This window comes from Mya arenaria, chromosome 15 (genome assembly GCF_026914265.1).
Source record: "Mya arenaria isolate MELC-2E11 chromosome 15, ASM2691426v1".
Lineage (NCBI taxonomy): Eukaryota > Metazoa > Mollusca > Bivalvia > Myida > Myidae > Mya > Mya arenaria.
Window position 1 is genome coordinate 49,927,707 of NC_069136.1, and position 20,914 is coordinate 49,948,620.

General features: G+C 37.7%; 1 protein-coding gene across 10 annotated transcripts in view; it reads right to left on the bottom strand.

The window, feature by feature from the left end:
- The window catches only part of LOC128220784 (rho guanine nucleotide exchange factor 7-like), a 54,112-nt gene that overhangs the window by 30,152 nt on the left and 3,046 nt on the right, over window positions 1-20,914 (bottom strand). For 4 of the 10 annotated variants that reach the window (XM_052929317.1, XM_052929315.1, XM_052929312.1 and 1 more), the window contains exons 1-2: window positions 15,440-17,269; window positions 6,781-7,046 (exon numbers count right to left, since the gene is read on the bottom strand). In XM_052929317.1, the coding sequence (XP_052785277.1) occupies window positions 6,781-7,046; window positions 15,440-15,785 (612 nt within the window). In that variant the 5' untranslated portion in view covers window positions 15,786-17,269. Of the gene's footprint in view, window positions 1-6,780; window positions 7,047-8,663; window positions 8,721-15,439; window positions 17,271-20,914 lie in introns of those variants that run through there. The other 6 variants (XM_052929318.1, XM_052929316.1, XM_052929314.1 and 3 more) reach the window with 4 other exon arrangements.

Here is a 20,914-nt window from a genome sequence, read left to right on the forward strand (position 1 = left end):
ATGATATTATAAAGCCATAAATAATAGGTATGTAATGTAGCTGGGAGATTTGCAGACATTAAAAAGAGAAATGTTGATTAAATCCTGCCGGGAGCATGACTGCAACAAGGTGTAGAAAAATGACGAATTCTTCAGAATAAAAGTGATGCACAAAAAGCTTGTCAAACCTAGTTTGTTTTTTTAAGGTATAATATAGGGCCAGTTGCCAGCTCCCTATTGTATACATTATGGCATGACCCAGCCGTGATGCAATTACACATTAAATGTATTTAAATGCCATCAGTAAGTTATACGTGACCGTAATTTCAGTCACATCTACATACAAGTAGAGTTGAAGAAACAGAGTGAGGTATAAGAGATCAGGGTTTGTACCTTTAAGCTCCTTACAAAGAGACCTCCCGGTTCTTTAAACTACCTAATGTAAATCACTGATCCATGGCAGACAACTTTCCTGGATTTTAACCAGTACTTGGTACTCCAGTTTTCCAGTATGACATGTTTGCAACCTAATACCAATGCTCAACCATTATATACCAGTCCACCAAGAGGGCATAACTCAACATCTCTCTCGGTATGACATGTCCGCAACCTTATATCAATGCTCAACCATTATATACCAGTCCACCAAGGGGGCGTTACTCAACATCTCTCTCGGTATGACATGTCCGCAATCTAATACTAATGCTCCACCATTATATACCAGTCCACCTAGGGGGCGTTACTCAACATCTCTCTCGGTATGACATGTCCGCAACCTAACACCATTGCTTAACCATAATATACCAGTTCACCAAGGGGGCGTTACTCAACATCTCTGTCGGTATGTCATGTCCGCAACCTATTACCATTGCTCAACCATAATATACCAGTCCACCAAGTGAGACTAACACAACTAATTTTGTTTCTGGATTTAGGGTATTTTGCTTCTTATGCATGTTAAGTATATGGTCATTGAGGACATGACTGTGTTCTAAATTACAAGCTTTAGAAGTAAATGAATCGCAAATTTCAATCAACTACGATGATGGCATGAAATGCTTTGTCAATATCTTGACATTTTGTCGAAAAGACAAGCATACAATGCCTCCAAATTATCTAAATGTAAAGTAATTTTATTCATCATCCTAGAAAAGTAACCCAACAAATGATTAAATCTAAGAGCAGAAAAAGCCTTACCTGTCTCAGCTTTTAGACATCACTAATTCAGCTTTCTAAATCTATTACATTCAGTATTCTGTGTTCACTTTAAGCAATAACGAATATTGTCATAAATGTTCTAAGCACATCACAAACAATACAGAAGTAATTAAAAACATATCCTATAATGCTGTCTGAAATGTATCCAAAATCAACACTTGGGTGAAAGTACAACTTCTTGGAAAGCTCAGGTTTCCTAAAAGATTAACAAATTATTTACTTGACAATGTATAAACAGAGCTCTGTTTGAAGTTAATATTTCATTAACAGGCCTAGGTCTGTGTCTATAGTAACCTGCAGTTTGCATACTCAGAATCAGGTGTAAAACAGTGGTTTGAGCAACATTAAGGCACATGCTTAGCTAATGGGAACAAGGTTGTTACAAATATTAGACAATTAGAGACAGCAGAAATCATAACAAAATTACGTTCTTGAGCATATGGTTTCTAAACAAACAAAATTAGGTCACAGAAAAATAGAACTTATGAGGCTTGTCAGATTGATTAAAGCCTGTTTGCTTTTGATATACAAAAAGGTTGTCAAGAAAAAAAATAAAAGCAAGGAATCAAGACATATACAAGAAGGTGGAGGTTGTTGATGATCCTGCTGTTGCTGCTACTGATGACGACCACAATGATGACATTGACAATCATGATGACGCCCCTTCTTCTTCTGTCAATGACCACAATGACAATGATGACACCCCTGCTGGTACTGATGAGGACCACAATGACAACAATGATGATGCCCCTGGTGCTACTGATGACGACCACAATGATGATGCCCCTGGTGCTGCTGACAATGACCACAATGACGCTCACAATGACAATGATGACGCCCCTTCTTCTGCTGACAATGACCACAATGACGACCACAATGACAATAATGACAACCCTGCTGCTACTGATGACGACCACAATGACAACAATGATGATCGCCTGATGCTACTGACAATGACCACCACAATGACAATGATGACGCCCCTGCTGCTACTGATGACGATCACAATGACAACAATGATGATGCCCCTGGTGCTGCTGACAATGACCACCACAATGACAATGATGACGCCCCTGCTGCTACTGATGACGATCACAATGACAACAATGATGATGCCCCTGGTGCTGCTAACAATGACCACAATGACCACCACAATGACAATGATGATGCCCCTGCTGCTACTGATGACAACCAAAATGACAACAAAGATGAAGCCCATGCTGTTGCTGACAATGACCACAATGACGACCACAATGATGATGCCCCTGCTGCTACTGAAAACAACAACAATGACAACAATGATGATGTCCCTGCTGCTGCTGACAATGACCACAATGACAATGATGACGCCCCTTCTTCTGCTGACAATGACCACAATGACAATAATGACAACCCTGCTGCTACTGATGACGACCACAATGACAACAATGATGATGCCCCTGGTGCTGCTGACAATGACCATAATGACCAAAATGTCAATGATGATGCCCCTGCTGGTACTGATGACAACCAAAATGACAACAATGATGATACCCCTGCTACTGCTGACAATGACCACAATAACGACCACAACAATGATGATGCCCCTGCTGCTACTGATGACGACCACAATGACAACAATGATGATGCCCCTGGTGCTGCTGACAATGACCACAATGACTACGATGATGATTCTACATGTACTGAATAATTTAGACAATACTATATTTTTGCCAGTGCAAGACACTATAAATTGATCCTAATATCATGTGTATGCCCTATAATTGTCATTGTAACATGTACAAGTTTCATGTGAATCAGAATGCTATTTGAAAAACATGGAACATTAAAGTTTTTTCCATGAAACTGGCAACACCAATGCCAGAAGAGACAAAGAAAAATGCTTAATTCTCAATTCTGTAAACCATGAATTTTTAATGTGCAAGTAAATACCTTGTTTAACTTTGTTTTTTTCTCTCCTCATACATATATTTCAAACCATATTGAACTTATTTTCATCAACATGTTTTATGTGTAATCGTAATAATGAATAAATATAGGTTTTACCAACAACTTTTTTTTTTGTCAATATTATAAATGACTTCAAACATTATGATAGGACCTTCATAATGCTTTTATACACATTTACAATTAAAGCAAACATTTACTAAAAATCAACAATACAAATTCCTGCATAAGTAGGCAAGAGAGTGCATTCTGCTTCCAGTTTTCCCGCTAATTAAATCATGTCTGATCACTAATTGGAGTACAAGATAATACTGATCATTGTTAACTCCTACAAGCAAGGAGCTACAGACTGTTTAACTTTGAGTAGACGACTGCAAATTGTAAGGTAATGAACCACTTCAGACTCCTATGCATGAGATTGTGCACAGGGTTCGAGCCCCACCATCACAGCATATCAAAATGGACTATATGAGTACTTGTTTCTACCAAACAGAGATTTGTAGAATGCTTTAGCTATCAACCAAACACATCAGAGCTTATAAGAATAAACTTTCAAAATTTGCCACAATAGCTTGAGTTTTCCCCAGGAATGATTTTTCAATGGTTCTTTACAATTATGTTTCCAACATTCATTTTAATGGGACAAATTTTTCCATGAAAGCCACATTAAGAAAATATCATCTTATAACCTTATCTTTACAAGAAATTTAAATAACATCTTACAAACAGAAGAAACAACAAATTTTGCAACATATTACACTAATGCCCCTGCGCAGGAAGTTTGCTTATCGTATGAATTAAATGCACACCACTGTTTGTACTGGCAAATTAAATCTGCAACTATTTTAAAACAGCACACAGGAAATTTATGTTTTCCTGGCCGGTACCAGTGCAATTAAAAAAGGATTCATTCAGTAGCTGCTATAGATCGGTGAAGTTTTTGTTAAAGCACAGAAGAGCCAAAGTAAATGTGGAAAGTTTATCGGCATGGGTTCCTACCAGCTCTCAGGTGTTTACATTCCTACATATCGTTCATCATATCACTCACATACACACTGCTGTTACATTTTTGTAGCCTCACAACTTATACTTTTTCTGCAAAACATGATCAGAACTATTAATTCTGATGTTGTCAACAAACATGAGTCATTTGGAGGAAAAAGAGATAATTTCTGTATAAAATTTATAGATTTTCTTTTTAAAGCTGCACTCACACAGATTGAAAGTTTTGACAACTGCTTTATAGTTTGTCTTGGAATGAGCAAATTCATGCGAAGAATCCTGGAAACCAGTGAAATAAGACTTCGGACAAAAAACCAGTTCACAGCTAATTATGGCAAAAAAATCATGATTTATGCATTTTTCTTTTTTGCCAAAAAACAAATTTATGAACAGAAATATGAAAATCTGCGATCTTATCTTTTGTCAGCAGCCATAAATCACTGGTTTGCAGATATTTACATAACAAGAGGCCCAAAAAGGGCCTATGCTCTACTGGCATGGCTTTTGTGGTCATATCAATCCAGAGCATGTATGTATGGGTAAAAGGCAACAGACATATAGTTTATGTTTTGTGTTTGGGTTACCTGAAAACGTAGCACGTTCAACATCTGAGCCCAGAAAGTATTGTAAGCAGATTAGTTGCATGAACTATTTTAATATGTGCCAAGTAAAAGTCATCTGACAAAAAAAATGCTTTCAAAACTGTACTCATAGTAAAATTTTCTGTAGTTTTAAAAGTTAAAAAAAGTTGGTCAAAAGGTCAAAGTCAAGGGCATCCTAGGACAACATTGATCAAGTTGAACAAACATTCACAATCAATTGTGCTGAGATGGATGCATGAACACACAAAAAGATTTTCAAACCTTTCCAGATTTATGTTTACCAAACCTGTGAACCCTGGGTGTGGCCAGTAATGACACCAGGTGCATAACTTAAACATTCACAACCAATTTTGTTAAGATGAATGCGCAAACTACAGAACTTAAAGCTAAAAAATGGCCTTTGGGCTTTCAACAAGAACAAGGCAGAGTAATTCACAAAATCAACTGCAGAAGCAAAAAGCAAATTTTCTCTCAAAATCCTAGACTTGCAAATTGTCTCCCTTAACTCTAGACTTGAATTAACATATACATGTAAACTTGGCTAAAAATAGAATTCGCTCAAGCAGACCTGGCTAAAAATAGAAAGCATTTCTTTAAAACTTTCATGGCCCATAATCTAGGCATTCATGGGCGGATCTTGCTGGTTTTCGAAAGGAACCAAGCTTTAATAGATATCTAGATACTGTACAAGTTTCATCGAGATATAATCAAAACTGAAGACTGTATCGTGTTCACAACCAATTGTTTACACAATAGCATTTTTTATACTATCAAGGGCCATAATCTAGGCATGCATGGGCGGATCTGGCTGGTTTTCGAAAGGAACCGAGCTCTAATGGATATCTAGATACTGTACAAGTTTCATCAAGATACAATCAAAACTGAAGACTGTATCGTGTTCACAAGCAATTGTTTACAGACGCACGGACGCACGGATGCACATACTACGTACACATTACCATCGCATAAGCTCTTCTGGCCTTTGGCCAGTAGAGCTAAAAATTGGCTCATTCCAGTACAAAAAAAAGTTGTCACGATGGTAAGTCTGTGAGAATGCAGCTTTAAAAACGTAGGTGAAATGCAATAGACTCTCATCGACAATATATAAAAACTGATATGAGCATTAAAGCCTTTTCAATAAATGCTTAAGAAATGAAATTAAACACGAATTATTTCATAAATTTCAGAATTCTATCAAAGACTCTGATAATTTCACAGATATTACACCAATATCCTATATTTTGTAAAACCATTCATAAAATATCTTGAAATATCCTTGGAGGCAGTGAATGTTACAGCTAATGTATGATAAAACTCTGCCAAGAAAACGTATCAGACAATTTTTAGGTGGATGTAGGTTAAACCATGACGTTTCTGTTGAAAATCTACAGAGTCTAAATCTTTATCTAACCTTGATCAGCGCTGGTGAAGGAAATGTTTAAAATATATCTACGTTTTGTATAAATAATTTTAGATTATAAAACCAGACTAGTTTTGTTTATGTAAAAAACAAGGGAATGGTTTTAGATTTCAAGTAATTTCCTAAACATCTTGGCAAAGAAAAATGCCTAACTTACAAGAGCACGGAAAGCGAGTGCCATTGCTTGTCCTTTTTTCTCATTTGATCAATAGACATAGCTGGACAAATTCTAAACTCTTTGCAAAATTTAATGAACTTACCATTTCAAGTTTTTATAGCATTGAATGATTGTGACTTTCTCTCCAACAAAAATTGTAAGTGAATTTTGAATCAAGTTCAACACCTGACTTTTCAATCGACTTCACTATTCTGAATGACACCAAATGCCAATGTCCAATATCTGGTGTATTCTTTTACATATCCCATGGAACTTACTCCTGAAGAGTGGGCCTCTTTACACTGTTAAGCATCCATACTGGTACATTTTGCATTGGTTTGACTTCAATCGCCCAATTCCATTGAAGCTTTAAATAACGCTTGCAAGGAAATATTGAATAATTTCTAACAACCAAGAAAAAACTTCATAACTTAAAGAACTTAAAGAAAATATACCTCATCATTATTTGCACCCTTGAAGTTATAGAGCGCCTTCACTCGTCGGGGTGCCTGGCCAGAATCCCCCATCTTGAGCAGCCCGGGGGGTTTTGGCGGGGGATCAGGGCGCACCAGAGGGGGCGTGGAGACCGCAGGGGGTGGGGTGGCAGTCCCGACTATTGAGGCTGTTGCAGTTGCTGTTGCTGTCACCCTAGACGGGAAGATGTTCGCTATCGGTTCATAGTGGTTCTCGACAACGTTCGGTGAATCCTCTAGTGTCTTCCCTGAAAAAAAAAAGTTGATTAGTTTATATATAACTTAGATGTCATATATATTTTAGCTTGGTTGTGAAGCTGTTCGGTGATATGAATCATGCTTTCCTGGGAAGAAACATGTCCCTTATTAGAGGCATAGGTAGGGATGATGTCTCAGTGGGCTCAAACTGCCATAACTTCCATTAATACCTCTTCTTTGACAGCAAGGCTATCAGGCTATCGGGGCAACTTGGGCTAGCAGTGAACAAAAAATTCCAGACTTCGCCCATCAAAGCGGTATTGACTTCCCTGACAATTTTAGCAAATTGTAAATCTGTCAGGGAGTATGAGGCCATAGTCTTGACAGGTGGACTTCTTTACAACTAGATCATACTTACACTTTTCAAACTGTCAATTTTAGTAAATAACAGATTTAAGTTAAAAATATTCTTGTATCTTTAATGTGAGACCATGAGCATCAAATTTCAAACTGCTGTGTTTTTCTTAGAGTTAGTAGTATGTCTAACAATGTGAAAAGTAATGAAAGTTTTAAATTAGCTTTCTTTTCTATAAAGAACCTCTTCTCAAAAAATCTTGCAGGCTGATATTTAATCAGGCAATAAAAATAAATGTGATAGACAAATTCTTCAGTCTGGAAAGATTTTGAAGTCTACAAGAAAATCTTTGTAGACATTTGTTTAAATAAATATGTTGCGTGGAATAACACATCTCATTCGTAATCATTAGCACATCTGAAAAGAGATATATGTGCAGGTTGACAGCGAAAATGTTCTAAGAGTCAATGTATACAGAAACACTTAGAACCTTATAGTTTTCGCCCATTATTATGACTCGACTAGTCAGGAAAAATGGCCAAATATCTTTTGTAAGCTATAAAGGCTGATAAAAAATGGTTAGGGTTACATCCGTTTGAAAAAGAGGTAGGGTAGGTAGGCTTTTTTTTTTAGACATTATGTTAGAACCTTATTATCGTCATTGGAGAATGGTGTTATGGTATTATCCTGTACAAAGCTTAAAAAGTCAAACACACTTCAATTTTTTTCTTATTTCATTTTTTTTTACCATTTGAATACAGAAGCAGTTAAGGGTCGGCGTCTATCTCGTAGGTAGGGTCGGGAAACCCAAAGCAATTGTATTTTTTTTAACGGACTAAATCAAAAATACTTAACAAAGAAATTATACAACAGGAAGTTAACATGTTTACTGCACAAAATAATGCACCTACCATTGTGCATGCTCTGAGCATTTTACCTGCATGGTAATCTAGCATGCTACATGAGCAATCAGTAATTCAATACAGTATTTACAAGTTTTCTCAAAACCTTGTCAAACTTTTATTAATTTTAGTTACTTAAAGACTTTAAATAAATTTCGTAACGATGACCATGAAAGTGGTATTCTATTTTTATCCTTAATACTAATTTGATGATTAACAGCACTTAATACAAAAACGTCGCTATATAGCTCACACAATTTCAACGATATTCATGACTCCAAATCAAGTTATTACACTGATTTAGTTTCAATATAACAATGGTGACTTAATTAATAATATAAGTTTCATGTAAAGTTCTACAGATCTACACAACAGTACAAATTGTTTCCATTAAGAAAACATAGTTTTACCATTTAAATTCCATGAAATTCTGCCCACTATTCCTTTAATAGCCTTCATTGTTATGATACTTAAACCACAATACGCATCCTTATTTAGCCAATTATATAATAACAAAAACAAAAACCATCAAGCATTCCTCATTAACTTAAGAGAGCATTTCCACTGGAGGAAGATAATGCTGGTTCAAACCACAACTGCAAAATAAATGACAATAATAATTATGAATGTCTCCCCATTTCATTGGAAATAATGTAAAAAAGGTTGAATATATATTATATACACATGAAAATCAAAGTAAATCACTGATGGCTGTTTTATTATCAAATATGTCAGGCTGGGGGGGATTTATTTTCAAATAATTAGGAACAGGCTGACAGATGGAGAAAATATAAAACTGTTGTGTAATATTATAGGGGAGATGTTACATCAAATGGTAAAATTTGAACGATGCCAATAAAATGTGTTTTGGATGAGTAAGTCAGAAAATTAGTATCATATGACTATCAAAAATCTTAGAAAATGACTATTTTGTATTAGTATTAGCTTCATCGCCTTAAAGAAGAATATAGGGATTTGCAATGATTTAAAAAGGACAGGGTGCTAGGGTAAAAAATGACACATAGAATCAGGCTAGGAAGACTTACTTAAACATAATGGCATTTGGCAGAAAATGTTAGAAATTGAGTTTAATTGAAGTTATATTAGGTTTCAACCATCAGATATGTAAAGTGTGTGTATATATAATCCATGCTGGTCTCCTTAAGGGTTAAAAAGGGTGCTACTGAAAATGGACAGGATGCAGCACCCTTTCATAACCCTTCATCTATAACCCTACAGACTACCACATATAGCTGCCACTACCTGTCCATTTTTCTCATTAAATCAAGGGCCACAACTCAACAAGCATTTTAGGCAAAATGATTGATCTGTTAAATTAATTTCTTCAATTGTGACAAAAGCTGATAGCTAGAACTTAAAAGTAACTTATCCTCAATTTCCTGAGTAGAAACCAGTTCTGGGGTGGTATAGAATATGTTAATCTGAGGGTCATACATCATTGACTTCATTCACTTTATTGGTCAGTTATAATCCGATAAGCTACATCTTTCTTCGATCTAATTAAGACCAATAATGAATACCAGCCCTGGTGTCCATTTTGGGAATTCATGAGAGCATTCCTTTGATAGGAATTGAACCCACAACCTCTTAGGTGATGGAGGGACACCTACACCACTAGACTACTCTCACCCAGGTGCTCATCCTGGTGTGGACTAAACCCACAACCTCTTAGGTAATGGAGGGACACCTACACCACTAGACTACTCTCACCAAGGTGCTCATCTTGGTGTGGACCAAACCCACAACCTCTTAGGTGATGGAGGGACACCTACACCACTAGACCACTCTCACCCAGGTGCTCATCCTGATGTGGACTAAACCCACAACCTCTTAGGTGATGGAGGGACACCTACACCACTAGACCACTCTCACCCAGGTGCTCATCCTGGTGTGGACCAAACCCACAACCTCTTGAGTGATGGAGGGACACCTACACCACTAGACCACTCTCACCCAGGTGCTCATCCTGGTGTGGACCAAACCCACAACCTCTTAGGTGATGGAGGGACACCTACACCACTAGACCACTCTCACCCAGGTGCTCATCCTGATGTGGACTAAACCCACAACCTCTTAGGTGATGGAGGTACACCTACACCACTAGACTACTCTCACCCTGGTGTGGACCAAACCCACAACCTCTTAGGTCAGATGGGGGACACCTACACCACTAGACTACTCTCACCCAGGTGTGGACCAAACCCACAACCTCTTAGGTGATGGAGGGACACCTACACCACTAGACTACTCTCACCCAGGTGCTCATCCTGATGTGGACTAAACCCACAACCTCTTAGGTGATAGAGGGACACCTACACCACTAGACTACTCTCACCCTGGTGTGGACTAAACCCACAACCTCTTTGGTGATGGAGGGACACATACACCACTAGACCACTCTCACCCTGGTGTGGACCACACCCACAACCTCTTAGGTGATGGAGGGACACCTACACCACTAGACTACTCTCACCCTGGTGTGGACCAAACCCACAACCTCTTGGGTGATGGAGGGACACCTACACCACTAGACCACTCTCACCCTGGTGTGGACCAAACCCACAACCTCTTAGGTGATGGAGGGACACCTACACCACTAGACCACTCTCACCCTGGTGTGGACCAAACCCACAACCTCTTAGGTGATGGAGGGACACCTACACCACTAGACTAATCTCACCCTGTTGTGGACCAAACCCACAACCTCTTTGGTGATGGAGGGACACCTACACCACTAGACTACTCTCACCCAGGTGTGGACCAAACCCACAACCTCTTAGGTGATGGAGGGACACCTACACCACTAGACTACTCTCACCCTGGTGTGGACCAAACCCACAACCTCTTAGGTGATGGAGGGACACCTACACCACTAGACTACTCTCACCCTGGTGTGGAGCAAACCCACAATCTCTTAGGTGATGGAGGGACACCTACACCACTAGACTACTCTCACCCTGTTGTGGACCAAACCCACAACTCTTAGGTGATGGAGGGACACCTACACCATTAGACTACTCTCACCCAGGTGTGGACCAAACCCACAACCTCTTGGGTGATGGAGGGACACCTACACCACTAGACCACTCTCACCCTGGTGTGGACCAAACCCACAACCTCTTAGGTGATGGAGGGACACCTACACCACAAGACCACTCTCACCCAGGTGTGGACCAAACCCACAACCTCTTAGGTGATGGAGGGACACTTACACCACTAGACTACTCTCACCCAGGTGCTCATCCTGGTGTGGACCAAACCCACAACCTCTTGGGTGATGGAGGGACACCTACACCACTAGACCACTCTCACCCTGGTGGGCAAAACCCTCAACCTCTTGGGTAAGGGAGGGACACCTTCACCACTAGACTACTCTCACCCTGGTGTATTCCAAACCCACAACCTCTTGGGTGAGGGAGTGACTCCTACACCACTAAACCACTCTCACCCTGTTGTAGACCAAACACACAACCACTAAGGTAATGGAGGGACAGCTATATCACTGGACCACTCAAACCCTGGTGTGGACCAAACCCACAACCCCTTGGGTGATGGAGGGACACCTACACCACTAGACCACTCTCACCCAGGTGCTCATCCTGGTGTGGACCAAACCCACAACCTCTTAGGTGATGGAGGGACACCTACACCACTAGACTACTCTCACCCAGGTGCTCATCCTGGTGTGGACCAAACCCACAACCTCTTGGGTGATGGAGGGACACCTACACCACTAGACCACTCTCACCCTGGTGGGCAAAACCCTCAACCTCTTGGGTAAGGGAGGGACACCTTCACCACTGGACTACTCTCACCCTGGTGTATTCCAAACCCACAACCTCTTGGGTGAGGGAGTGACTCCTACACCACTAAACCACTCTCACCCTGTTGTGGACCAAACACACAACCACTAAGGTGATGGAGGGACAGCTATATCACTGGACCACTCAAACCCTGGTGTGGACCAAACCCACAACCTCTTGGGTGAGGGAGGGACACCTACACCACTAGACCACTCTCACTCAGGTGCGGACCAAATCCACAACCTCTGTATGTAAAAACTGATATCTTCAATTGATTTCTGAAAACCTTTGCTCATTGAGATCTGGTCTGACAGAATACTGGCTAATTGTGTACATACCACATTTACAGTAAAAAAACCTCAATTTATTCTAAGACATGAGACTTAGTGGCTTCAAATCAAATAAATCTGTCTGGATGATGGAAGTGAGCAAAGTAAGACATCAGTATTCTTGGCATTGAATAAAAAAAGTAACAACATTGACAGGATCATAAGAGTCCTACTTGTTTATTTCCACCTGAACTAGAGCACAGCTTGTGAACGCAATGTTGGTCCAGTGAAGGGCAAAATAGGGTTTTCCCCTATGTTATAAGGACCATTTCATCAAGAATCCTGGGAATAATTATCTACCTAGGAGTGATTTTGTCCCTATGAGTGATTTTTACCTAGGAGTGATTATATACCTTAGTAATAAGGAGTGATTTTGTACATTGGAGATATTTTGTACCTGGGAATGATTTTGTAGCTAGGAGGGATTTTGTAGCTAGGAGTGATTTTGTACCTAGGAGAGATTTTGTAGTTAGGAGATTTTGTACCTAGGAGTGATATCTATCTATTTATCTTCCATTAATATCAAACCCCTTCTTCCCTGGGGACCTAGACATTTGCCCATTAAGCTGCAAGAATGTTAATAAAAGCTGTGAAAGAAACAGTACTTTTTGATATTGATATTTTTTTATAGAGATATTGTGGCTTGGAGTGATTTTGTACCTAGGAGAGTGAATTTGTACCTAGAAGAGATTTTCAATGAAAGAACTGCTAAAATTTCCCATGTACAAAAAAAGGATTCTTCATAAAACAGACCATGGCCAACATTTAAGGAGTTTGCACCAAACTAATAAAAAACACAAACAAAACTATAATGCTATGGCAATAATTTGACTTTTCCCCTCTCTGGGAACATAGGTGGAAGTATCAGTAAGGTGTGGTTGAAATAAAACACACCACCCATGACAGATACTGTCACAAATTAATGTCTCCAGGTTAGAGACAACTATATATATTACCTATATATTCTTTAGTCAATTGACCAATTTACACACAAAATAAGACTGATTTCTGGTGAACACCATTAAAGTTCCACTTGTGTACGGAATATTTAACAACCCTGGGTACATGAAAACTGTAACAGCTAGGGCAAAGTACACCCATTAGGAAGTGCCTACTCATTTTAACATGCCGGATTTCTTTTGATTGACACATGACAGTGAATCAAAGCATTGTTAATACCATTTCAGACCTTTGGCGTCTTTCCATATTTATAGGTTTTGAAGCTGATTTTTTATTGTGATTTCAAAAATAACCCGAACGTGCTGGTTCTTCTTTTTATTGTTTTCATTTTTACCACATTGTTTATCCTCGTACACCGGATATTGTCACTTTAACGAATACACAGTGGTTACGTTCAACCAATTTTATTTTTCTTATGGGAAATGTTACTTTTTTCTAATGATTTTTAATGTTTAGTACACAAATGGAGCTTTAATTCTCCCCATATATGGTGTTAAGGGTCATGAAGCACTAGAAATCAGGGTTATCTTGCATGCAAATGGGTAAATTTACTATAGATACACAGGAAATTTATTTAGTGGTGTCTGACCTACAAATAAAAGTGTAAAAGATAAACCAGCCCATTTGAAAATTTCCCACACATCACCATCTTATTTTAAATTATCGATAAAGCCAGGCAATCAGTTCAGGGTTTGAGCCAGGAGTGCTGCAGATAATGTACAGGGTGCTTAATCAGCCTAAAGGTGAAAATGGCACATTGAATTGGACTGTGAAGAACTTACATTTGACCAAAAAATATTATCCATAAGCAATTAAGAAGGGTGCACAGTAGGGTATGTCACACTGGTCTCCATGAGGGCAGTGGAGAGCTACAAAAAAGGGGCAAGGTGCAATTAACACCCTTCTAGAACCATAGAGCTGTTCATATTATATGTAAATATATATGTGCTGATCAAAGGCACATAAACGTTGTGCCTTTTCAGAGTGGAGAGGCTATGTACTACCTGCCAATTGGGTTCTGTAACCCCCATAAATTACAGGTTATGTAATTGAAGTTAAATTAATTACATTTTACAAATATTTTTAAGAATGCAAAAAAAGAGGTATCATTCATTCAAATAATTGAATGAATTTGTAAGAGTATGCAATGTTTCAATTGACTCAGAGTGTGGCATATGGAAGCAATTAACCCAATATCCAAGATGAAGATTTTATCATCCCTCCAGTAAATGGGATTGAAGCCTCCATTCCTCCAACAGTGTAGCAGGGATCAAACACAGACACTGACCAAAATTAGATTATCTATGTACCCAATTGAGATCTAGTTAACTGATAAGCCCAAGCAAAAAATATGAGGATTCACCGAGGAGTACATGTGTTTTTCTAAAGCTTTGGCATTGAGGATATGTTTCCGTGAGAACATCAACTTGTATCAACAAACAAATCTAATCTTTGGACAACTTCCGTACCTTGGCATTGATCACTTTGTCTGACTTTTAAGTTGATATTTTTTCCTATGCTATTATTTAGTAATTTTTGCAAGATTCAGACAATCATTTCAAATGTTAAGTATAAGTTTATGGAATGTTTATTCAGTTGTTCGTGGTAAAGATTTCTGTCCCAAGGTCTTGGTTCAATCCCCAAATGGCCTATAATTGATTATCAAACAGCTGTTCTTTCTCCAACTCTTTGTGTACCTCACCAACACTAAAGATATTCACTACAGTTATTTAAAACAAAATTAATAAGAGGGCTTCAAAGCTTAGGTGACAACAATCATCTGTTGTTGTTTTTCGGTCAATGACGGGCACAACTCAATTATTATTTAAGGCCAGAATAATGGGCATTGCAATATGATCTCTGGCAACATGCGTACAAAATTTCATTTGAGCATCTTGAACGGGTTTTGAGTTGTGTGCTACTGCTTGTGCTTCCATAAAAACTTTCCTAGAAGAGCTTATTATAAACACACCCCTTAAATGTTTGGCAAATTCTACAAATGAGTGAGTTAGGTAGCATTATTTATTTCTTTTACTAAATATAAAACATATCTCAAACACATTCAAAGCTTACCGTAATCTGAAAAAGAACTTGCTCTCGAGTTACTTTGTGAATCACTCCTGAAATCGAGTGACTTTGAGTTGGTCCTCGAGTCCCCACCCCAGCTTGACTCAGTCCTGGAGTCACTCAAATAATCCGCCCCCGAGTCAGACTTATACAACTCCAGGGCAGATAACCTTTCTAAGCTCCCCTGGCGAGGCGAGCCCTGGGGCTCGGACCTTGGCGTCCCCGCAGCAAGTTCTTTCTGCCTGACCTCCAATACTGATATAAAGTCATTGATTTCATTCACAATATCCACGAACTCATCCGAAAACTCAGTACTTGGACTTTTGACACTAGGCTTCTTGTAATTTTCCATTTTTTTTCTCTTTCAAAAAAGGCTATTTCAAGATTTGTTTAATTCTTACACCTAAGGTAACTTAACCTAGATCCCAATATCTATCTTTTCGAAGCAACTGGGTTATCACTGAGGTACATTCACCATAATTCCAATTTCGAAACTCAAACACTTCAAAAACCTTCAAAGTGCTTCACTGACACTTCCAACCATAATGGTGCCAAAACTCAATGCTACCATCCTCCCCGAATATCGAGGCAAGCATCCACAATCATATTCAAACTTTATCTGCTGATAAGCCTATAACTATTTTGATACCAATAATTTCAACTCCCCAGAAAATTTGAAGGAATTGAACACTCACTCAATGAGTTTAGTTCAAATTTGTTTCAAGGTAGGCAAATTTTCTGCTACTGGTTACAAAGGATGCATAACTTGAGGTAGTAAATACAGAAAACAGCTGTGCATGAGATCTAACTAATTATCCGTATGATTACCATAGAAACAGATTCTTCTTTTGAAGTAGTTCTGAGTAAACTACTGAAATTGTGAAATTACATGTAATATTATCCTCATACAATTTTTTTTGGTACAACTTTACATCCTTCTTGCACTAGTAAGTTAAGTTAGTTGTAGATATAGTTCAATCTTTCCTTACCACATAGAATTCTTTCTTCCACTTGAACTCAACATTCCAATTGCTCAATAACTTTCCAAGGAAAAAAATCACTCCACTTTCCTATTCAAGATTTAAAAATGAGCCATTTCACATTAAGACTTGTTTTCAAAGAGAAACACTCTTTAATAGTCACATACAAAGCATTAGTCTTTCTTTTCAAGCTAATTAATGTCCACAATAAAAGTAAATATTAAATTCATGTGATTTCCCATTCATCAGCATAACTTTAACACATTAAAATATAATGTTTCTTATGCACTAAGACATTCTCTTGTTTAAAAACTGCTTGTCATGGCAAAACAAAATTTTTCGCACATAATGTCAAACTGGGCAAAAACTGTGGCAATTTTTTTCCTTACAATCTAAAGTCAAACACAAATAACAATTAAAGTCATTTAAGTATATGGTGAGAGTGATTGAATGTTTTATATTCATTCCATACCTATATTTGCACCAGCGTATTACTTCACATTAATTAATCTTAATGTATTTTATTAGCATCAATTAGCATATCAGTATAAATCATACCAGACAATACCAAATAGGATACAATGTTCAAATGTTTGTTATTATTTTCTTCCTTCGTTCTAAAACATGTGTATAAGCATCACTCAGAATCTGACAAAAAATGACTTGTTTACTAAGCCTTTAATAAAAGCTTATAACATTTTCTTAAGTAATATAATATTGCAAAGTGCCCCTTAAAATGATTTCCTCTTCACATAAATACCACTACGCACTTAGTCCAACATTTCCAAAGCTTAAATCAGCTTGATGCTGTAAATACTCAAACACACATAGTCAAGTAATATTTCCTCTTCACACAAACATTAAGAAAGTGCTGAAGTCAGCTGATGTTAAACCATACAGTCAGCTCAATAACTGGGAAACCCAACACACAGTCAACACAGTCAAACAACACTACTACTGAGTGATAATTATAACCTGGTTCTGTCTAAAATGTAGAATAACTGATAAGCCTTTGCCTCTGATAAGCCATCAGGCTTTGCTAAGAACTACAAGATTCTGAGCACTAATCATGTATACATGGAAGATAAGTATTCTCAAAATGTCAATCATGAATAAACCATATGGCATGAATCATGACCTAGTTATATAATCATACAATTACAATTTCAGAATGTTTACAAAAGGAATATATTAAAAGAATTTGGCCAATTTCAAACTTTGCCCGAGTTTAGAATAATTGTCAAAACATACAAAAAAGCAATGAAATATTACATAAATTTACTCTCAAATTCTATCCTATGGCTCAGCTGATTACAAAGTAACTTCAATTCTTTCTAAACATCAATATTAACTGAAATATAAAACAGGACAGTGTTTTACAAGATCAAAGTTTACATAACAAATCATATACCACACTCTCGCACAACATCATGCCAACGAGAGTGACTTAATATAAGTTATCATAACTTTCTTCACAATCGTTGTAAAAACTATTATGTTAAAACTAAATCATAGGAAAAAGAGAAAACAAATCAAAAGAAATCTCTTCAGTCAGGTCGAATGAGTCAAATACAGTATGATATTTCTGTAGTCTACCACTTCTCCCTACACCACATCATATTGATCAAGCAACATGCTGGCACCAGTCTATTCCTGGAAGCAGGTACTACACTCTCAGACTGGGGTGATATCATCTGTGCCTGGAATCACAGAGCTGCCGAGATCAGCCACCATGAGTCACACCTGTTTCCTACTCACCTTCATTCAAATCTTTCATGATTCCACTGAAATACCTGCTGTCACAGTGTAATTATGCATCTTGATGATGTTGGGAAAAGTGATAAAACAATAATAATATACTATAATATCCACAACACCTACACATGTACACTGAGAGCAAAAAAGTGTTCAAAATGTGTACATGTACATGTATATCATTCACTTGTTATTTTTGTTGTGTATAAACTAAAATGGCTAGATGTGGCTAAATACCCAATGAATTAAAGTCCTGTAAAAATTCACAGACTAAATAAACAATTTCAAGTTCTTCCTCACATATTTCATTTCTGTTTACTATGTTTGCTTTTCCTAGAATGCCTGTACCTTAAAATATTTTTAGGTGCTATTTACAGATAAAATAAGATATCATTACATATCAACTAGGGATGGCAACGAGTACCCGAGTACTCGAGTACTCGATCGAACGTCCGAGTACTCGAGTACCAAATCACTACTCGAGTACTCGGGAAAAAATATCTATAAAAATCACCAAATACACGATTTACAGACAAAATATCAGATCTGGTTAGTTGCCAATAGGACAATTTACGGTCCCTCTAATCCCCGCTGTGTACACAATTGACCTCAATCAATTAGTTGACAGTTGTTGTGATAGTTGCAAACTGTCAACAAAGGACCCCTATTTCAAATTAGCACTGATGTCAAATAGCGAAGTTTTGATAGCGGTACTTTCACCTACATAATCCTATTGTATACCAATTAGAGACCTTTCACAAAACAGTGGACGCTAACGAGCGAAAGAGTATCGTGAATTGATTTCTTAAGTGATTATCACAATTGATTGGTTGATATTTTAAATCAAGAATTATGAATATTGATGAGGTAAACAAAAATTACACAGTACGAAAAACTATCAATTTAAAAAAAAATAATTGTAGAGTGAACAACTGAACTTCGTATTGAATTTCGTTCACTTTTTATGTATGCTGTTAATTTTCGTTCATTGTAATTTCGATTGTTGTTCATTTCTGCAGTCCAAACTTGTATAAAATGAAACGAATAAGCTTAATTAAAAGCCTGAAACAACATTTGTTTTCTTTTTATATCATTTTTTGTTTAAATACATAATAAAGTTTACTTTAAAGGTGAAAATGACCAATAATACGACCAACACACAATATACGTCATTAACGATACATGTATACACAATCTTGTCTTTGCGAACATAAATCAATTTTTCTGAGTAATCGAGTACCCGAGTACTCGATCGAACGATTGTGCGAGTACTCGAGTATTAATTTTACTACTCGTTGCCATCCCTAATATCAACATCAGATAATTTCTACAAATTTCTTCCTGTATCATCTATTGTATTTGACAACAAACTAATTTATATCCAAGGGTTTTAGCATGGTTTTAAAAATGGTAAGGACTCTGCCGAGAAAAGGGACACGGTGCTGCAGAAAAATGACATGGTGCTGCAGAAAAGGGACACGGTGCTGCAGAAAAATGACATGGTGCTGCAGAAAAGGGACACGGTGCTGCAGAAAAGGGACACGGTGCTGCAGAAAAATGACATGGTGCTGCAGAAAAGGGACACAGTGCTGCAGAAAAGGGACATGGTGCTGCAGAAAAGGGACACGGTGCTGCAGAAAAGGGACATGGTGCTGCAGAAAAGGGAAACGGTGCTGCAGAAAAGGGACATGGTGCTGCAGAAAAAGGACATTCAAGCATTCAATATTAAGAAGGCAAAAGGGTGCACTTGCTGGTCTCCACGAGAGACGAGGTGTGCTAGGAAAAGGAGAAGCATCCTCCTATAACTCATTAGCTAAAATTGTATGCTGGTGTTTTTGTGCCAGTTTGCATCATCTTTTTTAATATACAATTTTTTGTACATACTGTACTGATAATATGCTTCTGCATTCTTGTTCGACGAGGGGTGGCGGAAACTTATTTCGGCATTATGCTAATTGGTTAAGTGGGGATTCATGATTGTGTAGGACAACCGGATAAATATGAACACAATTATCCCATAAGCGCGCTTTTAAATCTTGTCCCTGACAATCTGGCACAAAACAGTTTACTTCATCCACTACCTTCATGATTGAAGTTATGCACTTGCAAATTATTCTTATGTGTAAGTTAAGTAACTCTAGTATTACAGAACAAAGCTATATTTAAGGGATGTAACTGTGTTTATGACACAAGATTGCTGCTTTCTTGAATACCTCCCCTGGTCTTAAACCAGAAAATGCACTATTCATTTAACTGTTTTGTACCAGGTTGTCAGGGACAAGATCCAAAAGCGCGGGTGAATTGTGTTTATATTAATCTGGTTGTCCTGTTAGCACAGTAGTTAGCTCACTCGCTTCTCACCAATGCGACCCGGGTTCGTTTCCTGGCCTGGCCCCGTATGAGTTTGGTTGGTGGGCGCGCAACATCATGCCAACAATAGTGTCTTAGTAAAAATGAAAGTAACTATCTTCACAATCCTTGAAAAATAAATAAAGTTTAAACTAAATTTATCCACACAATAGTCAAAAGCACATGGTTAAACTCTGAATTCTTATAACTGATCTGATATGTGAGGCAAGCTTATATATTAATATATATAGAGATGAAATCAACAAAAACACTTCAAGACATTGTACAAATTATTAATCCAGGTGATTGCAAAATTGTCCTGTATGTTATAATTTTTAGAAATTTTGCTAGTGACTGGCAACTGACTCGTGTGACTTTAAAATTGTGACCTGCACAA